Source organism: Prunus dulcis, chromosome 8 (assembly GCF_902201215.1).
Source record: "Prunus dulcis chromosome 8, ALMONDv2, whole genome shotgun sequence".
Classification (NCBI taxonomy): domain Eukaryota; kingdom Viridiplantae; phylum Streptophyta; class Magnoliopsida; order Rosales; family Rosaceae; genus Prunus; species Prunus dulcis.
This window is the reverse complement of record NC_047657.1, coordinates 3508931-3530449: the sequence shown is the minus strand read 5'-3', so window position 1 is coordinate 3530449 and position 21519 is coordinate 3508931. Positions and strand designations below refer to the sequence as shown.

The window sequence follows — 21519 nt, the reverse complement described above, 5'->3', positions numbered from 1 at the left end:
AAAACAATCACCTACCTGGGCACTCCAAAAAACAGAAAAACGAAAAAAATCAGTTCTCATTTGATCATTTTGCGCTGCTTGATGATAAGTTTGTTAATCAAATCATTTTGCTGCCTTCTTGGGAGAGTTTTCTTCCTCTTGGGCTTTTCAAATTGCTCATCGTACGTATTTCTCTGCTCTCTGTAAGACTTGATGCATGTTTTGGTCCGTACCCATACAGAAGGTGGTAAGTTGGCAAACCCTTCTTGAAGGCTTTCGATGCGATCTTGATATGAATTTTTGTAGCCATAAACTTATTATGGCTACTCAGACGTTTGCCCTCTCTCAAATGGATCTCGTAAAGGTGATCAAACTTATTATTCATATCCTTGTAAAAGGAACAGGCCCCTAGAAAGGCCAGCTTTATCTCTTCCGAACAAGAGATCAAGCTTGTTGGCTGATCTTTGAACCACTCCAATGGTAAACCTTCCAATAAGGAGGGGAGATGAGGAGACAAGTGTGTCATTGTCTGCGCCAAGTGCGCCGCGGGGTCTGAATTCCGGATGAAAATTTTGAATCTAGTCACCTATACCTCTTTGAATATTTCATCCTTTGTTTCTTGTGGGTAAAGGGTGAAGAGGATGGCTGTCACTGTAGGTTGATTTATTTAGCCTTTACCTTTATCCCTTACCTAACACATGTTGAGCTTGAATGCTTATCTTTACTCAATACGTGGTGTTCATGTGTTGGGCTTGAATGTTTGATTCCGATGTGGACTTGGCTCTACGTGTAGCCCACTATGTGGTGGTCTCATGTGAGAGGCCGTGTTGAAGAATATAAAGTCTTACATCGGAAACTTGATTGAATAAATTACAACTTAAATAAGTAGTTCCACTCTTAATAAAACCGAGGCATGTTGAGATAAAACCCCAAACCTACTGAGCTTTGTAGGTGGTTAAGTTGGGGACAATATCAGTGTTGCTAGTAATGGGCCGCATGCCGTCTCTCTAAACTTTAACATAGTATTAGAGCGGGCTGGTTGATTGGGCCCGATTAATCCCAAATCAGACAAAAACCCCAAATTGAATCAAAATCAAACAAACCCCAAATTTTTAATTATAAAAAAGGTGACCGATGTTGAATTGGTTGCACGTGTGGCCCACTAAAAAGTGGTCCCATGTGAGGAGTGTTGAAGAATACACAGAGTCCCATATCGGAAACTTAACAAAATAGAAAGTCCTATATAATAAATGGTTCAACTTTTAGTAATATCGAGTCCTTTTGTATAAAACCCCACACCTACTAAACAAGTGGTTAAGTTGGGGATAATATCGATGTTGCTAGCAGTGGGTCATGGGTCTGTCCTTTTGAAATCTTAACAACTTAAACTAAAACACATGATTGTCAATTATATTTCATATTTCTCCATAAGGAGGATACATATACAAGTATAAGTTGAATTTTCCTACAAGGAAAAGTAATTAGATAATTATAACTAACTAGGTAACTACTCTCATTAGGTAACGTGAATCACACCAAGAAATCAGGACTCACACCAACACTCCCCCTCAAGTTGGTGCGTAGATATCTCCTATGCCCAACTTGTTAAGTGAGTCGTGAAAAACCTTTGCTGACACCGCATGTGTTAAGACATGCGCTAGCTATTCTTTTGACCCTACAAACGGTATATCAATTAGCTTGTCTACCAACTTCTCCTTCATAAAATGCCTATCCACTTCAACATGCTTAGTTTTGTCATGTCGAACTGGATTATTTGCTATCTCCCTAGCAGCTTGATTGTCATAATAAAGCTTCACAACTTTATGAGGTGGAAAACCAATTTCAGACAGGTGCATCCTTAGCTAAAGAAGCTCACAAACTCTCTATGCCACCCCCGGTATTTTGCCTCAATTGCAGATCAAGCTACTACATTATGCTTTTTACTTACCCTGATGTAGAACGTTTATATGTTATATTGCTTGCCCAATCTATCATTTGTATAACCCTTGACATCCAAATGTCCTAGTTTTCTGAATATCAAGCCTCTGCTGGGAGCTTTCTTAAAAAAACTCAAAATCCTCATAACTGCTGCTAAGTGATACTCACTAGGATAGTGCATGAACTGACTAACAACACTAACTGCATATGTGATGTCTAGTCTAGTGTGCGAAATATAAATTAGTCTTCCTACTAACCTCTGATATCTCTCCTTATTGGTTGGCACTTGATCATGATAGATTGTTAGGTGATGATTCTGCACAATAGAGGTTTCAGCTGGTGCACACCCTAACATACCAGTCTCTGTCAACATGTCTAAAACATACTTCCTATGAGAGAGACAAATACTAGTAGCAGAGTGAGTTACTTCGATTCCCCGAAAATACTTCAAAGCCACCAAGTCCTTCATCTCAAACTCTGAGGCTAAGTACTTATGTAATTTACCGATTTCATTAGCATCATCACTAGTTCCAACTATATAATCGACACAGATTATAAGCAAAGTAACCTTACCGCCCATAAATTTGATAAATAGGGTATGATCCGAGTTACCTTGATGATATCTATACTTCTTCATTGCTTCGGTGAACTTCCCGAATCATGCTCGCGGAGACTACTTCAAACCATAAAGGGTCTTTTGAAGCCTACACACCTTCCCACTATTATTAGACAACCTATGATTAGGTGGCAGGTTTATGTACACCTCTTCTTCTAGATCTCCATGTAGAAAGGAATTCTTCACATTGAATTTCTTGAGATGCCAATCTAAATTAGATGCTAATGGCAATAGAACTTGCACCATATTCATTTTCGCCACCGGGGCAAACGTATCCTAGTAATCAACTTCATATGTTTGCGTATACCCTTTTGCCACAAGTCTTTCTTTATATTTGTCTATTGTGCCATCAACTTTGTGCTTCACTATGTATACCCATTGGCATCCAACATGTTTCTTTCTTTTAGGTTGTTGAACAATTTCCTATGTTCCATTCTTCTGTAAAGCCTCCATTTCCACATTCATTGTTTCCACCCATTTTGGGTCTTGCAAAGCTTCTTCCAATCTATTAGGAATTTTAATTCCTTCCATCTGATTGACAAATGCTTTAACTTGGAGAGACAATCTATGTGTAGAGACATAATCAACAATGGCATATTTTACTTTGCTTTTTGGTGAGAATCTGTCTCGTGGTATTCCCCTGTTTGCTTGTACAGTTAATTTTTTCACAAAATCAACAATATTTTGAGAAGTACTAGGATCCGAAGAACTTACCTCAGGGGTGTTCAGTGAAGCATGAGCTAGTATGTTCAAGAGAGAGGGGGTGCTGCTTTTCGGTTTAGCTATTGGGTTGAACAGTTTGGCTGGGCTGGACTGTTCGACAGCATATTGTTTGGTATAGCGACTGGGTTGCTCAGCTTAGTTGAGGTGAGCGGCTTGGCTGGACCATGTTCCGGCTCAAGATTTTGCACTTCAAACCAATTATGTGCTTCCGTTACTGCATTCTCCCCCTGAAGGACATGATTGGACACGTCCAACAGAAAAAACATATCGTTTTCCACAAACGTAACGTCCATGGTAACATTGGTAACCCTTTTGTTGGAGGTGTAATGAAAGAAACATGCATCTAATGCTTAGGAAATGAACTTTACCCACAACCTATACAACAAAAACATTTTAAATGGCGGATTCATTTTGTTTATACTAGTTGAGGTAAACCCTTTTCATTTTAAACCAAGTATCTTAGCCTAGTCTCTTTGAACACAAATAGAAAACTGAAAAAGGGAATAGATTTTTACCCTTGATGACCTTTTCTTGATTTATCAAGAATGAACACCTTTGTTGGAAATACATTTTGTTTTTCTTGATTTTGACTCCTTCACCTTAAGGCTCCAAGATTGGAGTCGTCTACCTCACCACACCAAATGCTCCTAGAGATGAAGAGAAGGCAATCAAGAAGTATGGATGCTAGTCTACTTCTTGATTGGACCAATTTTTGATTTATGGAAGATGAGATACAAAGATGATCACTCATCAACCAAAGTAGGAAACCAAAAACTCTAGCTAGGTTTTCTCCAATACTTAGCTTATATAGGACAATACAAAAGGCAATTGGGTGGGTATTTGGGGCCCCATTTGGTCCATGGGTCATGTCATCTTATACCACTTATCCCTTGGGCCCAATAGTTTTTTGGGCTATTTTGTCCATTTCCTTTTAAATCATATTTAAAAGCCCGATCCAATATTTTCTATATGTCAATATTAATTCCATAATTAATCTTTAATTATAATTTAACTATTAAATTATAATTATAGTCTTACTTAATTGACCCGGTCGAACTATTTGACTTTGGTCAATTGCTCCGGTCAACATGTTGACTTTTGACCGTTGACTTTGACATTAGATTATCAACCATTGACTTATGTCTCCTCATTTCATTTCTCCTCATTTGTACCTCTAATCACATTCTTTGAGTGTGCAGATCCATAGGTTCCCTTTAGCAAGGTAATGGGTTGACTCAACTCCTCAGAGATGATATAGGAATTAAATTCCACAATTTAATTCTTCCTAGTAATAAAGGTTAATTGAAACCTTTTAGGACATCCACAAACCATGGTTGTCATCTAGCAGCAAGTCACGATTATCCGAGCTAAATGAGACGTTGTGAAAGAACCTATTCAAATTGGAATGACTGTGCAGTTGAATCCTTCTCTTATGTCAATACTCCTTATTCACATTATTAGATCATGGAATCCGATTGTCAATATCCTAATGTGAATCATTCCTTTTATATGATTATCCTGATAAGATTTGAAGACTTCTTCTTTCAAGTCTTATCCATTACTCTGCGCAGAGCTTTGAGCAATCATATCTTGGAGTATTCTCTCTCCTTTACTGAGAATAGAGATTCCTTGTTGTACATTCATTTGCTTCCATGACTCTATTGAGAATCCTGATGAGTACCTTTAAGCTATGCATAATTCAACATGACCGTGCAGTGCCCTTGAAGATTAACAACATAGCCATAAAACATCTGTTAAGGCCCAAAAAATCCACTGTTCGGCCCAATTAAATTCTCAGACAAATGCGATACCTTACCGAGAAGAAACCTGATTTGGGCACGTGAAAGTTCATCATATGCGCTTGCACACATGCCACGCCAAGCAAATAAGCAACACTACAAGCTTAAGTGGGCTCAAGCCACGCAAGATGCCCGGGGCTTACTTGAGTGGGTTGTGGTATGGACGGTAATAAATCAACATGAGGCCCATTGATGGGCCGAGAAATGGAAGTCTCGAGTCGCTTGGGAGCCTCAGGACTCAAGCCCATTTCCTGGGCCCAAACATGTGGGTGAGCACAAGAGGAGGAAATAGCCCAATCAAAATAGCCTATGGACCTTATCAGAAAGCCCAACGTTTAATAAATATAGCCCAATCAAAAAATAGCTTATTTACTCAACCAAAAAGCCCACTTACTTAAAGGAACCATCTTGGCCCATACAAATACCCCAGCTGGCTAGGAGAATAGAAGCCACAATGGGGGAGGTCTGAAGATTTATTAAACAAAGCTGCTGGAGGTTCCAACACATGGGGGGGACTAAGTTCCAAGCAAGAAACATTCAAAGAACTAAGGAATATTAGCCTGCGAGCTGCCAGAAGCACCCTTTGAACTAGCATGTATATCCACTTCCTTTCCTTCATCAGATCTAGCCAAGGAAGGAGGAAGGAAAAAAGAAGAAAAATAGCTAAGAATAGAGCCTCCTACTGGAATAGCTGAGGGAAAAGAGGGCCTTGAGCTCCCAAAATTCCTGATTTCGTGCAAATAGATAGAGGCAATTTCACTAAGGTAGGAAAGTCAAGGGAGAAGAGGAGAAATGAAGGAAAGGCTTGGCCAAGTTGGGAAGAAACCATTAGGGTTTCTTAGGAAAGGATAGTTTCCCGCAGCTATAAAATGAGGGCTCTTCTACCCAACAAAACCAACTCAGATTCAGAGAGCAAGCTTTCTCTCTTACCTGCAAAAACCCAGCAATTTCGTGCACTATTCACCTTTCTTCTCCATTTTCCTCTTCTGGCAGACCACTTTCACATCTGTTAGAAGCTTTGTCAAGTTGCCAGAAGAACATTGTTCTTTCTTTCGCTCTTCTCAGCCAAATCAGCCTGCAAACCTCTTCTTCCTCACCTTAAACATTCCTATTTCTCCCTAGGAAGCCATATTTTCCTCTTTGGTGCTAAACTCATGCTGATTTTGCTTCCATGCCACAAGCCTCTCATGTCAAGCTAGAAAATTTATCTGTAAGCCTCAAGAAATCATCTGTAAGTTGTTATTTTCATTGGTGAAGGTAACCAGAATGCTTCCTAAGGCTCTACTGCCATTTCAAAGCGCTTTGGAGGCTTGATTTTCGAACTCAGACATAGGGGGCAATTTCAGCAATTTCCCTTTTACGGCAGCCCAGCCCATTTGCAGCTGCCGGAAGAAAAAGACGCCTACAACATATATGATGCCTCAGGTCTAAGGATTAGTTTGCATTATTGCAATTTATGAGTTCCAGCTTGACATATGAGTAAAGATTTCCATGCTGTAACTCAAGTGTTAGATTTCGTTCAGTGTACTTGTTATTCTGCAAGCACATACACACATATCGATGTGTCTCCATACTTAATGACTTGAGACCTTGCCATTCTCTACATATAGAGACGATACTGTGTGTACTGGTCTTTGCGGAATATTGACACCCAATCAATATTCCTATGACCAGGAACATATTCCAAATTTAGAGATGATGAGAAGTCTCCATGTATGCAATCTCATTACGTAACTCTCATATCCACTTGTGTATTCCTTGGACTATGGTTGTTCTACATATTGAAAGATAATATAGGATGATTTAATGTATAAAAAAACATTTCTTGCCCATTGATAACATAATATGTCTTTTATCAAAGATGTCCTTAACTCTAACCATTACATAATTAATTGGCTTTAAGGGCATATTTCTAACATGTAAAACCCACGAAGGCATAATAGAGTGCACACAGATCCAACTTGGTCCTATGAGATTTATTGAGATGGACAAATGCCACACAACCAAAAATTCTAGCAGTTAGATTGGGATGGGAATGAAGAGTTAAGAAGGTAGATGACATACTGAATAGCTTCAGCCAAATAGTTTGGGGAACACGCCCCATAATAAGGAGAGCTCAGGCAGTCTCAAGAATATGGGGATTTTTGCTTTCAGCCACACCATTTTGTTTAGGAGTCTGCGGGCAAGTAGTTTCATGGAGAATGCATTTTTCATTGAAAGAGTTTGCGAGTGTGTGCTTAACAAATTCACCTCCATTATCCGAACAAAAAACTTTAATCGAACAAGAATATTGAGTTTGAATCATCTAGTAAAAATTCTTGAATAAAGAACCAACTTTATGCTTCATAACATAAAGCCATGTTAACCGAGTATAACCACCAAACACCAAAGACAATAGTAATCAGATATGGACCCCAAACATATGAAAGGATTAAATCAAAGGGACCTGTGCTTTTATTCAAACTAGGTGGATAAAAAGTTCGGTAACTTTGTGTAAGAATACAAATCTCACTGTTAGGTAACTTGAGCCATAACCAAATCTTCTTATGCTTCTCACTAACAACGCCCCGAACCAGATGAACACGGCCCGATGCAATGTCATCCACATAATAAAGCCCCTCCTCTCTTAGTACCACACCTAATGCTCCCCCTGGTCTAACTGTTTGGTAACCTGTCCCAAGAATAATAAATTATGGGACAAAGCAGGAACAAACAAAGTTTTATGTATAGAGAGGGTAGAAGTAATAGTAATAGAACCAGCCCCAGTGACTGAGTTAGATTCTCCGTTGGCAATAACCACACTTGTTTTGGTAAGAGCAGTCATAGAATGGAAAAAATATTTATCATAGGTCAAATGATCAGTAGCACCGGAATCGATAATCCAACCTGTATCTCGCTGGTCGGAAAGCACCAATGCTTTACCCTGATTACCTTCGTGGTCAGCAGTTTTTGGAAGTGATAATTGAGAGAGAACAGTAAGAGAATCATTAAGGGAAGGAGTTGTCGTGGACGAGGTCAGGACACCAGAGGTAGCGCCAGAGACCGGGCAGATGAAAGGCTGGCCAGTTGCGGCTACAGCAGCTACACCATTCCCACCATTCTTTTTCTTTGCTTACGCAACCTTTAATTACTTCTGGCATTCAAGGAACCATTCCGGAAACCCATTTTTGTGAAAAAACATGGCCTTTATATGATGGTTCCAATTACAGTAAGTGCAATGCATGATTTGTTTTAACTCAGGGGTTGGATGGGGAAAAGAAAAACTAGCAACATGGGCTTTGGAAATGATAAGAGGAGAGGATTCAGGCTTTCCATCCTTCTTGGGCATCCTTTCCTGGCTTTGGGCCTTTATATGAACAAAAGCAAATGACTCCTCCAATTTGGGCAATGGACTCAACCTCAACAAATCTCCTCAAATTTTATCAAACTCATCATATAGACTTGCAATAAAATCATAAATATATATTTTTTTGTATCTTAGCCTGTCAAATCTTTACATCATCAGGGAGCCTCATGTTGATTGGACGACGACGGTCAAGTTCCAACCAAACGCTCTTGAGCTCAACAAAGTATGAAGCAATATCATGACCCCGTTGAGTAATACAGGTTGCTCTACATCTTAATTGATAAATGTGTGACTCATCAAACGCATCATAATACATATGGGCTGCACTTTCCCAAACATCTTTAGCGGTTGGTAGACCCAGGAATAATTCTACCATATATGTTTCCATGGTTTTTATCAACCATCCTTTAATAATTGAGTCCTCAATACACCATGATTCAAAGCCTGAAGCATCCTCCTCCACTTGAGCCACCTTCTCTGTCTGATAACCTCTTTTTCCTTGGCTTGACACATGATGCAACATCATATTCGACCAAGTGCAATAGTTCTTTCCATTCAGCCATATGGTGAAAGAGGTAGCGAAATTATCATTTCGAACTGTAATAGTTGGTTGCAGCATAGCAAGAGTTTTGAGGATCTTGAAGCACTGAATTTGGCAGTTGTGGTTGGGGTGTCGAGGGTATCTTCAAAAACCACGGAGGACAAATAATGAGTTTGGATGGATTTACTGTTTTAGAAGTCTTTTGCCGTAGTAGGTTTGTGACGAATAGTGTTTGGCCCCTGTTTTGCCATAGTTGGGGTTTTTTATTTTTTTGTTGCCATTGACGGTAGATGCTATCGATAGGCTAGGGTTTTTTGTGTGAGTGTTTTTTTTTTTTGTTGAGAGACTTCAGCTTTGATACCAACTTAAACTAAAACACAAAATTGAATGGTTCTGAATTATATTTTATATTTCTCCATAAAGAGGATATATATACAAGTATAAGTTGATTTTTCTTACAAGGAAAAGTAATTAGGTAATTACAGGGAATCCTAACTAGGTAACTACTCTAATTAGGTAACGTGAATCACACCAGGAAATCAGGGCTCATGTTAACAATATCCTAATCAAAGAAAGTAGGGAAAATTTTCAGATATGTATTCTTCTCCAATATGGAGGTATTTATAAGGAAGTATAACCTTAAATAAAATAGGAAATAAATCTAAATTATAATAGGACTAGACAAATAGGTGAGTAACAAAAAAAATCCTAACATAGTAAGGAACCAAAATCCCAATTAAGTAAGGACTCGCCAACACTCCCTCTCAAGTTGGCGCAAAAATGTTTCCCATGCCCAACTTAACAAGCGAGTCATAGTATGCCATACTCGACATTAACCAAATTGAGCAACTGTAGAGAAAATCTTGTTGTAAACCGTGAGTGAAACAACTGACAAACAAATAAAAGTTTGTAGCATAAACACAAGAGCAAACCCTAAGGAATAAGGCACATAGCAGAACACAGAATCCTTGTGAGCATGGTAGTAGGTAAGACAGAACACAGAAACCCTGTGAGCACGACAGAAGGGTCAATTCAATTTGAATTCCAAGAGTAGGTTAGTGGAAGATTCAGTATGAACCAGTACAATAGGGGTAGGAGAATCAGTAGGTGAAGTAGAACCAGAAGCAGGTGAAGAAATAAAAGGGAATTCCTCCTAATTCAGTCTCTTCATTCCCCCTCTTCCTCTAAAGAGAATGGGTTATCATAGCCAAGAAATATGCAATATCTTCATACGTCAAGGTAATGGGGGATACGTCAATAAATATATCCTTTCCGCTCCCCCTCCCCTCTTGAAGAGAAGCGGAGGAGAGCACTTAAATTGCAAAGAGAATGCAAGCACAGGTATCAAGAGAACTTGGGATTTCATTTGACTAAAGTTGCTTAAACTTCTCAAGTTCAAGCATTCCTTCAGTTTGTAATACACATAACTTATTTCTGGTCTTTCGGTTGGTGTTTTTGATACATAGGCTAGAGCAGTTTTTATAGCTGTCTGCACAGAAGATACTTGTATGTCCCATGTACTATTGAATCTACTATGCTTTCAATTTCCATTCTCTCAAACTTAGCCCTCACCCAATCGGATCAAACTTAGCCCTCACCCACTCAGAGACGTTAAAATGGACAGGTTCTACATCTCTTATTATTGCTGATCTGCCAGTTATAAGCTCTAGCAAGACAATCCCAAAGTTGTATGCATCACTCTTTCTAGTGAGTTGTCCAGTTGTGCATATTGAGGATCCAGGTACTCATACCTCTAAGGTCTGTTAATGCACGAGTAGCTGTTTAGTTTCAAGAGCTTTAGAAATTCCAAACTCAACTATCTTGGCTTGCAGTGTCTCATTTAACAAGATGTTGGAAAGCTTCAAATCTCTGTGCAGTATCGGCGGTTTGCAACCATCATGTAGATATTCTAATCTTCGCGCTGCATCTACTGGAATATGAAGTCTCTGCTTCCAAGTCAAGCCTATATCTGCACATGCAAATGATATTTTCTATTGCAAATTTCCATTCTTAACATATTCGTAAACAAGTGCCATAGTGTCACCTTCGTCATAGTAGCCAATGAAAGAAACCAAGTTTCTATGATGAACTCTCATCAATAACTTAACCTCATTTTGAAATTCTTCTGAGCCTTGTTCTAATGATAAATTAAGTATTTTCACGACATCTTGAGTATTATTTTCTACACTGCCAGGGTAGACTTCTCCAAATCCACCTATTCTAATTAGTGTAGAATTGCTGGTGATCTTATCAATCTCTGATTTTGTAAATTTTCGACCCTGCATCTTGAATGGCTCTGAGACCAAGTCAAACAAAGTTAGGCAAATTTTCAGATATGTATTTTTATCCAATATAGAAGTATTTATCTCACGAGTCTCCTGTATGTGTTTCTGTACTTATGAATCATCACCATCAGTTCTAGGTTGACCTATAGACGTGCCCACAAATAATATAGGTCTTCCACCACCTAGAGGTTGAAGTGGTGAACAATTCTTTTTAGGATCATCCCAAGAGTGGGCTCTCTCTTTCATGGGCCTTCTCTCCATGACTTCCTCTATCTCTATTTTGTCTAGCATTAATCCAGAGCACTCACTTTCCTATACCTTCATTTTGAACATCGGTCTATTCATTCTTGCAAAAGTAAGACGATGGTAGGTTTGAGATATGAGCCTCTGGAAGGTGAGGCTCCTTTCCATTCTTCAACAACAGGTCGATCAGGGTATGTAATGACTAGTTCTAGGTTTTGGCTAGGCAGTACGACTAGGACTTGAGGAAATCTTGGTTCTGCTGTAGCTAAGGATCCTGCTTTTGATTATCAACATTTGAGGTATGTCCAACCTAAATGTTTCTTGATTGATTGGCTCGAGTATTGGCCATATTAGTAGATTCTAGAAATATTGTTGGTAAAATTGTTTGTTTGTTTGTGTGGAAAAGACTGCTATAACTATATAGGTACTTTCATTGAGCATGTACAAATATAGGTACTTTATTGAGCAAGTACTATATACCTAGCAAAGATAGATACTAATAATGGGCCATGATTAACTATGAGATGAGAATCAGCCGGCTTTTTCTCTGGTTTCTTCTTCTTCTTAATTAATGGAGCGTTTATTGTTTTCTTTCCCGATGAAGGAATTGATAGAGGATGGCGGTGGCGAAGAAAAAGAAGTGAAATCTTAACCAATTCGTATAGAAGTCAAGGGAAGAGTTTTCAAGGAACCAACTCCTGGGGACATCAGATATAGAATATAAGTGGATTTTTGTGTAACCAGCTCCCGGTATCCGTATATGGATTTTGAAGATTTGAGCACAACACTAACTTCAGCCAGGTTCTTGAATTGGTTTTTAGGTGAATGGGATAAATTAAAACCTCAATGGACAGATATAAGCAACAATGTTTAATTGTTCCTAGTAACAATATGACTAGTCAATTACTAGTCATAGACCTATGAACAAACAAGCCCAGCACAGATTCATCACAAATCAAATATAAGAACCTGCAAGCCTAAAAGATAACTATGTGACAACCTAGGCACTCAGAAGGATCCATCAATCTAGACATGGCTTGTGCTAGCAACAACTAGAGTGAAAGGTGTGCAAACATTCATCAACATTTTAGAGATAATATATACAGTATGGCTAGTCATAAAATCAAGAACAACACACCATAAATGTTCATCTAGAAACCCACCATTGGGAAAAACTGGGGGTCATCACTTCGACCAGGCAATCCACTAAGTCAAGAAGATTCTTACTGAAAATGTAATCACAAGCTCAAACAATCCTAGGTCTATTTAGGAAATGAGTACTACCTCTCTATGCAACCTTCTTCTCCAAACTTAGTTGAGCTAGTAGTTTGTCCTTCATGGAAATGACAGATAGTCCATCAGCTTCTTCACCCCATGGCACCGCAACTAAGCTCTAGATCGAACAAAACAAATGAAATATAGATTCTGAGATGAAAAGGGGTCAATTCCTTCAAGAAACCATCCGCTTGAAGAAATCAACCAAGAATCTAATCTTGACTAAAGAAGATGATCTAGTCATAATGAACCTAGATGCAAATTGAAGAAGATGACTAGCCGTGATTGAACCCAGGTGCAGATTTAAAAAGCACATCAGATTTCAAAGAATAATTTTCAAAATCTCATAATGAAAACTCAGACCTCACCAAATAGAGAATGCATAGTAAAAGTTTTACTCTAAAAAATTCTCAATGAGTGAAGTAGATTTCAAACACATAAGCAGATTTCAAAAATTTGAAAACCTCATTTCAAAAGCCATGAACACTCTCAGACAAACCAAAGAGAAAACCAAGTTTTCCAAAATGGTGCAAATGAAAGAGATGAGAGATAAAAACTTTGATGTGCAAAGCTATGGTCAGATTTTCTAAAAATGAAGTAGCTTTCAAAATGAAATCTTGAAAACCCATTTCTATGCCAGGAATACTCTCAAACAAACCAAATAGAAAACTAAGTTTTCCAAAATGGTGAAAATGAAAGTGACGAGAGATGAAAACTTTGTATGACTAAACAAAAGTTTGAGAAATGAAATTTCAATGAAAGCCCCAAAAGGAATTCAAGAATCCACGGACTCTTCTCACAAAAAGCAAAACCTAATTTATGCACCATCTCTTACTAGAATTCTTCTCTCTCTCTCTCTCTCTCTCTCTCTCTCTCTCTCTCTCTCTCTCTATAAAAACCCATTTGAAAAATGTAAATGAGAGAGTTCTTGAGTCCAGACTAGCCTTAACCATTTTGGTAGGACAAAAAGACACTTGGCAGCCAAAGATTGGACTGATAATAAGCAAAATCAAGTGCCTTGGTTAAAAATCCCGTGTTGGAAATATTGGCCTATACGACTAGTCATCTCGACAAAGTATATGGATGCAAATGCTGATTTGGCCTATATGACTAGTCATCTCGACAAAGTATATGAATGCAAATGCTAATTTTCCTAATGATTTCCATTATAAATAAATGCACAAATTACCTTGATTTTATAGCCTCATAAACTCTTCAATGTACTTCAACTTTGTAGCAAATACCCAATGCCTAATTTTTAAAGATGGTCTAAGAGGAATTATATGAAAGTGTACATTTGGCAAGGAAAGCCAATTCTAACAATCCTAAAACAACAATTTTTCCATCAATCTCCTACCCTTGCTTAACTCCTTGTTTTGTAAATTAGAATGCGAAGTCAAGCACATACTAGTGAGGTTTGATTTCTGAATCCTAGCCTGGAAAAAAGCCTTGATTAGTACTTTGATTTGTCTACGTTCTTGTCCGCATGTATTTATGTCCCTTTCGGGTGAAATCTTGCTCCTACATTTATCATGTAGAGCCATAGAAGGAATTCAATTACAACTAATTAGTTTCTTTATTTATGTATGGCTTTTTTATTATATATAATAAAAAATGGTACCTGAGGTTTCTTTATTTATGAAATTGTCACAAATTATCTTTAAGGTTTGTTTGTGACATTAATAGTCATTAACGTTACTCTTTGCACATCAAAGTCGTCCATGTTGCTAGAAATTCTATTAAGTGGTTGATGTGGAACATTAGTGGAAACACATGTCCAATGACATCTTGACACGTGCATTAGATATACATATATTTTAAAAGTTTTAAAATTAAAAATCCATTAAAAAAAAAACATTAAAAACAGAGAGAAACTAAGAGAAGAGGGAGAGAGGGAGAGTAGAGGAGGAAAGAGAAACAAAGGGAGAGGGCACTTGCGGAACCACACTAAGGGCTACAGATGTGGTTTTTGAGGGAAGAAACATTAAATCTATATATTTAACTTGCTTTAAATATTAGCCCAGTATATATTAACTTATTAAAGCCAAAAAAAGTCTAATTCTTCATGAATTTAGTTGCAGGCAAGCAATAAAAATGCACATTAAAATAGGTACACTTTCAATTATGTTGAATATATTTCCATTTTGATAATGTGTTTTTCGGTTATTTTTAAGGGATTTTTGTAGAAATTCACCTGAACTTATATCTTAGTTTTAATTTGTCATCTTAAAGAAAAATTTAAAAGAAATGTCACCTTTATTTTTCAAAATTCATGATTTGTCATCTGACTTTAATACCATCCAATTTTCCATCTATTTTAAGGGTATTTTAGTCTTTCTATTTTTAAAAATGGAAAAATCATTATAACAAAAATTGTATATCTTTTAAAATTGAAAAAGAAAAAAAAATTAGATTCCCCCATTCCTGGTGTGCCACCGGCAGCTCCAACCAACTTGTCCCCTTGAAATCCATTCCCCATTCCCTCGTCACAGCCCCATCCCATGTGTGTCAGGTGACATTTCTACAAAAATCCGTACATTTCATATGTATTTGTTTTATGATAATGCTTATTGGAAATTAGTCAATGAAGTTATGAACTAACGTGGTTTATATGATTTAATGTTTACTTTTATTTCTAAAAAGACTATAGAAATTATATGTTAAAAAAAAAAAAAAAAAAAAAAGGGGGGCATGGATTTTAAGCTAATAACTTTAGCTAGCCCACCCATTGAAAAATGGGTAAACTACCGAATACCCCCATGAACTATCACGCTTGTCGAAATCTCCACCATGAATTAATTTTTCATCCAATTTAGCTCTCGTATTAAATTTATTGGCCAATTTAGCCCATGCCATTAGCATTTGGCAATTTCCATCCAAATCTTTGTTTAAAAAGTCACATGTGAGGCACATGCTTCATTGTTGAATTAAAAATTGATTTTTTTTTCTCTACTTCTTCGGACCTGTATTTTGGAGAGGTCAAGCTAAAGCAGAGAAGAACCAAAGCAATGTTGTTGGAAGACAAGTCCACAGTCTCAAGTCTACATGAGGTTATGTTGGAGACAGAGTGATCAGTAGCAGAGAATGAATTGCCTTGCAGATAGAGATTTTGGAGAATCGGCAAGGCTGTGAGAGTTGGAAAGTGTAGGCTGTGAGATTTTGGGGATAAGATTGAACAGAAGATTGTTTGAAAGCCAACAACAGCCTCACCTCATCATCATCACTCTAGCTTTGTTCTTGTTGTAGGTGAGGTGAAGTGAGGCCAAACTTAGGAGTAGGTGGAAGTGAAAAACAAACAGCAAAAGAAAGCAGAAGAATCCCATCATGTACTTAACAGCTACACCCTCCTTGTTTTGATCTAATCTGTCTCCATCATCATCATCCTTTTAGAAACTCATAAAAAAATATTCATTTTTTTTTAGGTGCAGATGGCCTGATGAAAACAGCTCGAACTATACAAAATTCATTCACCCCAAATTTCCAGCAGCTAAGACTCTATTATGGAGCAAACCTAGGGTTTCGAATCAACAATTTCAGCAACAACTTTTTTTATGTGATTGGAAAAGTGTGAGATTTGAAATGGAAGAAACACTAGATTCTTCAGGAATTGAAGTGAGAGAAAAGGAGAGAGTTTCAGCACATACCTAGGCTGTTGCTAGGTTCTTGTGCTTTGTGAATTTGGCCTCTATGTAGGTGGGGAGAGAGAGAGAGGGAGAGAGAGAGAGAGAGAGAGAGAGAGAGAGAGAGAGAGAGATATGAAAGAGAGAGAGATTGGAAGGAGGTGATATGGGTTTGTGTGACGAGATTACCCTCAACAATAGCCGCACGTGCCATTCATGTGGTGTTTTTGATGGACATTTGGATGGAATTGTGAAAAGCTAACAGCAGGGGCGAAATTGGCCAATAAATATAATATAATGGCTAAATTAACTGAAAAATTAATTCAGGGTGGAGATTTTGACAAGTGTGATAGTTTAGGGGATATTCGGCAGTTTACCCTTGAAAAATTCATGGTTCCGCCCTTAGGAGAGTGAGATGGTAGGTTGCTGCTGGGGCTATGGCGGGGGCATGGGTTGTGGGTGGGGATGGGAGTGGTCAGGTCGTGGGTGATAAAAAAAAAGAAGAAGATGGAGATGGAGAGCACATAGGGGAGAGAGGGAGAGTAGAGGGTGAGATAAAAAAAACAAAGGGAGAGGGTAGGGTTGGGTGTGGGTTGCAGGTGGGGATGGGTCGGGTTGTGGGCAAGGGGAAAAAAAAATAGACAGAGAAGGAGAGATAGGGGCAGTGGGTGGAGAGGGGGCAGATGGGGGAGAGAGATTTGGGGGGGGGAAGGGGGAGAGAGGGAGTGGAGGAGAGGATGGGACCCTGCAACTTCTAAAAAAATATGGCTTTTTAATTTTTAATTTAGTTTTATAATTTTTTATAATTGATTTTCAATTTAAACTTTTTAAAATATTTATTTATTTATCTAATTCCATGTGTCATGATGTCATTGGACATGTGAGCTCCACTTATCTTCCACATCAGCCACTTAATTGAATTTCTAACGGCAGGGACAATTTTGATATGCAAAGGGTAACGTTAAAGAGTATTAATGTCACAAAACAAAACCTTAAGGACGACTCATGAGAATTTTGTAAACCTTAGGAACTATTTGTAATAAAAAGCCTTTTGCATTAATGATGATACATGCATTTTCCATTAGATTTACCATTACAGAAAACCCGTATAAAATATATAGCTGATTTGGGTGCCCTAGCCAAAACGAATCAAGTTAAGAGGCGGTCTAGGCCTTGGAACCTGTTGGCGAACCAAACTAGTGCTAGACGGAGGCGTGAATGAGGAGTTTGAGGCTTGCCTAGATCACATCGTCTTCCTCGTAAATCAGTCTTTACCTATTTCTCATTCAAAATGGTCGAATCGAGAGAGGTAAAATCATCAACATGATATCCTTTTTTGTCTTTGTTGTAAACATTATTGTTCTTCATTTTGGGAATAAAAATTAACAATTTATTATGCATTTGGATGAGGAAATTTAGGAATACTAAGAAATTCTAAAATGATTGGATTTAATGATCTTAAATTTGTGAAGATGGTTGTTTGGTTAATCTAAAAGTATAATGGAGCTTACATGATTATCTTTTTAGTGGCCTCAATCTATAAATGAGTAGTTGTGGTGGGTAGATACATTAATTGTACTTGTTGACAGTGCCATCATGTCTAATGTTGGTGGTGGGGTTTCTAGTTAGTGGTAAGGTGGTGGTACAAAGGGATGGAGTTGGTTGTGGCAGTGATGTTGACGGGATGAGGTGATGGCGCTAGTAATAGTGCTGGGGCAGTGGTCGTGATGACCATGACAAGGTGGTGGTAGTACATTGAGGTGGTGGTGGTTTTCTTTCCAAGTCTCTCACTCTATTAGAATTCTAGAAATGAAAAGTATTTAGATGAAATTGAAATTTAAAATTTATTATGATAAAATTCTAAGTTTTTTTTTTTTTTTCAAATGAAATTTATAAATTTCTTTGTTTATGAATCTAAATAGGAGAATTGGTGTATGTAAATTAAAAAATTATTGGTTATTTTCCTCATTCAAACCCAATGGTAAGAGAATGGGTTATCTTGCCTGGTATTTAATCCTAGTCCTGCTCAACTTTTCTTGTGAAAATTGCTATATCTTTTTTCTTTGGTGAAGGGTCGTTACAACTTGAGAAAGAGAAGGAAAACTACTCATGACAACTTGGTGGACCGAATCAGTTATTTACCCCATGAAATTCTTGTCACTATATTGTCTCTCTTGCCACTAAAGGAAGCAGCATCAACTAGTATCCTTTCTAGGCAATGGCAGTATCTGTGGACGTCTACTATGAATCTCAACTTTGATGATGAGGACACTTTATGCCGTACGGCCAGGCCACCAGGAGGACAAGCCCAAGAGTTGGCAAACCTCAGGTATGTCAATTGGGTCAATAGCGTGGTGGAACAACACAGAGGCCCTAAAGTCGAACAATTCAGAGTTAGCTTTCATCTCGATAAACGTTCTTCAAGTTCCATTGATAAATGGATCCGATTTGCAATGAAAAAGGGAGTTCAAATGCTTGACATTGACTTCCTAGAATATGGTTTTCACCAGAGCTATACTTTGTTTCCCCACCAAGTTTTTGGTTTCAAACAAAGGTCTGCATTTGAGGTTCCAAATCTAGACCCTTGCATGTACACTGGCTTTAAGTCCCTCAAAGATCTTTGTTTCAAAAATGTTGATGTTGCAGAAGAAGTTCTCCAGTACTTCTTGTCTAATTGTCCAGTTCTTGAACGATTATCAGTCTATAATTCCCGATATGTGTCTCGTCTAAGAGTTGTCGGTACATCAATTGCCTTGAAGTACTTAGAGATCCGGGAATGTTTCATGATGGAGAGCATTGAGATTCGTGATGCAAACCTTGTTTCATTTACTTATGCTGGACATACAATTATAAACTTGCTTATCAGGAATGTACCTCGTCTTGTTGACGTATCAATTTGTGAGTCCAACAATCTTTTCTTTGAGGTTGTCTTCACCCAACTTTCATACTGTCTTTCTCAGCTAGAGACTCTCAAGTTGACTTACAATGTGGTTAGTATTATGTTATTATTTTGTGTTAGTTTTCGTTTCTTTTAAAATATATGGTTTTTGGATTATGTTACTTTTCTTTGTCTTCAGTTGTTCAGGTGCGATCGTATATTTCCTACAATGCCAAATCTCAGGCATTTGGGTTTAATATTTGAGGGAGATGATGCTTTCGCTCTTGTTAACCTAACTTACTTCCTTCAGGCATGCCCTTACTTGCACAAACTTGTGTTGCAGGTATGTGTATATTCTTAGATTAAGAAATTATTCTTAGTAATTTTTTTTTATGTGATTGGCTGATGGATTTGGACTTTCGATATAGTGCATGCTGTTTGTTGGATCTTTTATGACTTTATTAAACTATATATAAATTTTTATTTTTATTTTTATTTTTATTTTTATTTTTATTTTTTGTGTAGTTGATTTTACTTTTGGTGGGAAATATTTTTATTTAAAAGAGGCTGGGTTTTCTATAATAAAGTTTTAAATAGGATTCGACTCCCATTTAAATAATCTAGTATATTCCACTAATGAGCTATGTACATACTTCATATCTCCTAGAATTTGAGGACCCTGTGCGAAACTTAAACTGGGACTCTTATATCTTTTAACATGAAAATACTATATATAAAAATACCGTGAATTTTGACAAAAATCAAATACCATGAATTGATGCCACAAACCAATAAAACTAATGAACACAAATATTTATAATGAAGACATGCATACCGTAGTGGTATTTTCTGGTGAAGTTGTTTACTTGGTCATGGGTTCAATACTCCTTATTGCCATTTTATGAAGAAATTTTTGAAGCCCGCCCCTGCTGTCCTTCACTTTTGCTGAGAGAATAAATTTAAATTAGGGAGAATACAATCTTTTTCTTCTATTCACTCCATTACCAATGCTGAAGAAGAAAAAAGAGGATCCTAATAGCAACCTTGACTTCATTGAAGATATGGAAGATTTTGATGTAACATCAATGCCAAATAGAAGTTGGTTTAACTGTCCATTGAGATAAATATTTATGAGTTTCAATGTTTTTAATATCTATATGGTTAGATTGTTCTGAGCCCATCTGTATTGTTTCATATTCTGAGAGAATTTCTCACTTCTATTTGTTATAGTCTTGGTTCTTGTTACATAGACTAAAAAGTTTTTGGTTTGATGCAGATGTACTACAAAGGTCCGCTGAAAAGTTTTGCCAGAGCCCCGAAATTCTCCCATAATTTCCTCAAGGTTGTGGAAATGGTAGGGTATGTTGGTCGCACAAGTGATTTTGCGCTGGTTCGTTACTTGACAAAGACTGCTGTAAATCTGGAGAAAATTGTTGTTAATCCTGTCCAGACCAGGCTTCTACAGAGCCTCAACTACAGAATAATGAAAGACCAAATACTGAAGTGGCAAGAAACTGTAAGAGATCGCGCTAGGAAGTACTTTAAAAGAAGGGTGCCCAAAGGAATAGAATTTGTGTGCCTGTAGGAAGTAGGAAGCTAGCGCAGTGCGTAAGTATTCAATTGAGATTTTAATGGATTTTAAACTAGTTATAAACTGCTGCAGATCTTATGGATTTTAACGTTTATTAGTGGACTACCAGTCTTTAATTTTTTAACTTCTTCTGACCACTGCATGCTGTCTGCCTTGCTGGTTTAGTTTTCTGTCCACTTTTTACAAATTCTATCTTCCATTAAGCTTGCAAAAATTCCTAGCTGCTCTTATCCTTCCCAACTCCCAAGCTTTAGTTGGGCCTTCTGCATATGAATGTAAGAATGGTTCAGAGGGTGTGGTCACAAACAATAAATAATTCTTCTTTTTTGTTTTTGTTTTTGTTTTTGTTTTTTTTGGTTTCCCTTCCCTTTAAACGGGTCTAAATGCAATGTCCGGATTTCAGCAAATTCTCTATGTTCTGTATGTATATGTACAATTTGGTGAAATTCATGTTTTGATGTATTAAAATATGAACACAAATCAAGTTTTCAGTATTCATGCATTGAGATCTCTTTACTAGTCGATTGATCCAAAATTTCTGATATTTTCTCAGGCAATGCATTTTTAAAAACATTAGGGAGTTGCAGTTGTTGGAATAAAAAAAAATCACAAAATTGGAACGTGGGGGGAAGTTTGGAAAAAGGTGGGGGTCTAAACCAATGAAAATGTTTAAGTGGGTTGAGTG

The 21519-nt window shown here is 37.5% G+C and overlaps 1 protein-coding gene across 1 annotated transcript; it reads left to right on the top strand.

The window, feature by feature from the left end:
- Window positions 1–18407: 18407 nt before the first annotated feature.
- LOC117638276 (F-box/LRR-repeat protein At3g26922-like) lies at window positions 18408–20828 on the top strand (the record flags this gene model as incomplete). Its single annotated transcript, XM_034373416.1, has 3 exons — window positions 18408–19352; window positions 19443–19586; window positions 20520–20828. Coding segments are annotated over 3 exons (1398 nt in total), but the record flags the coding sequence as incomplete, so codon positions are not given.
- Window positions 20829–21519: the final 691 nt, after the last annotated feature.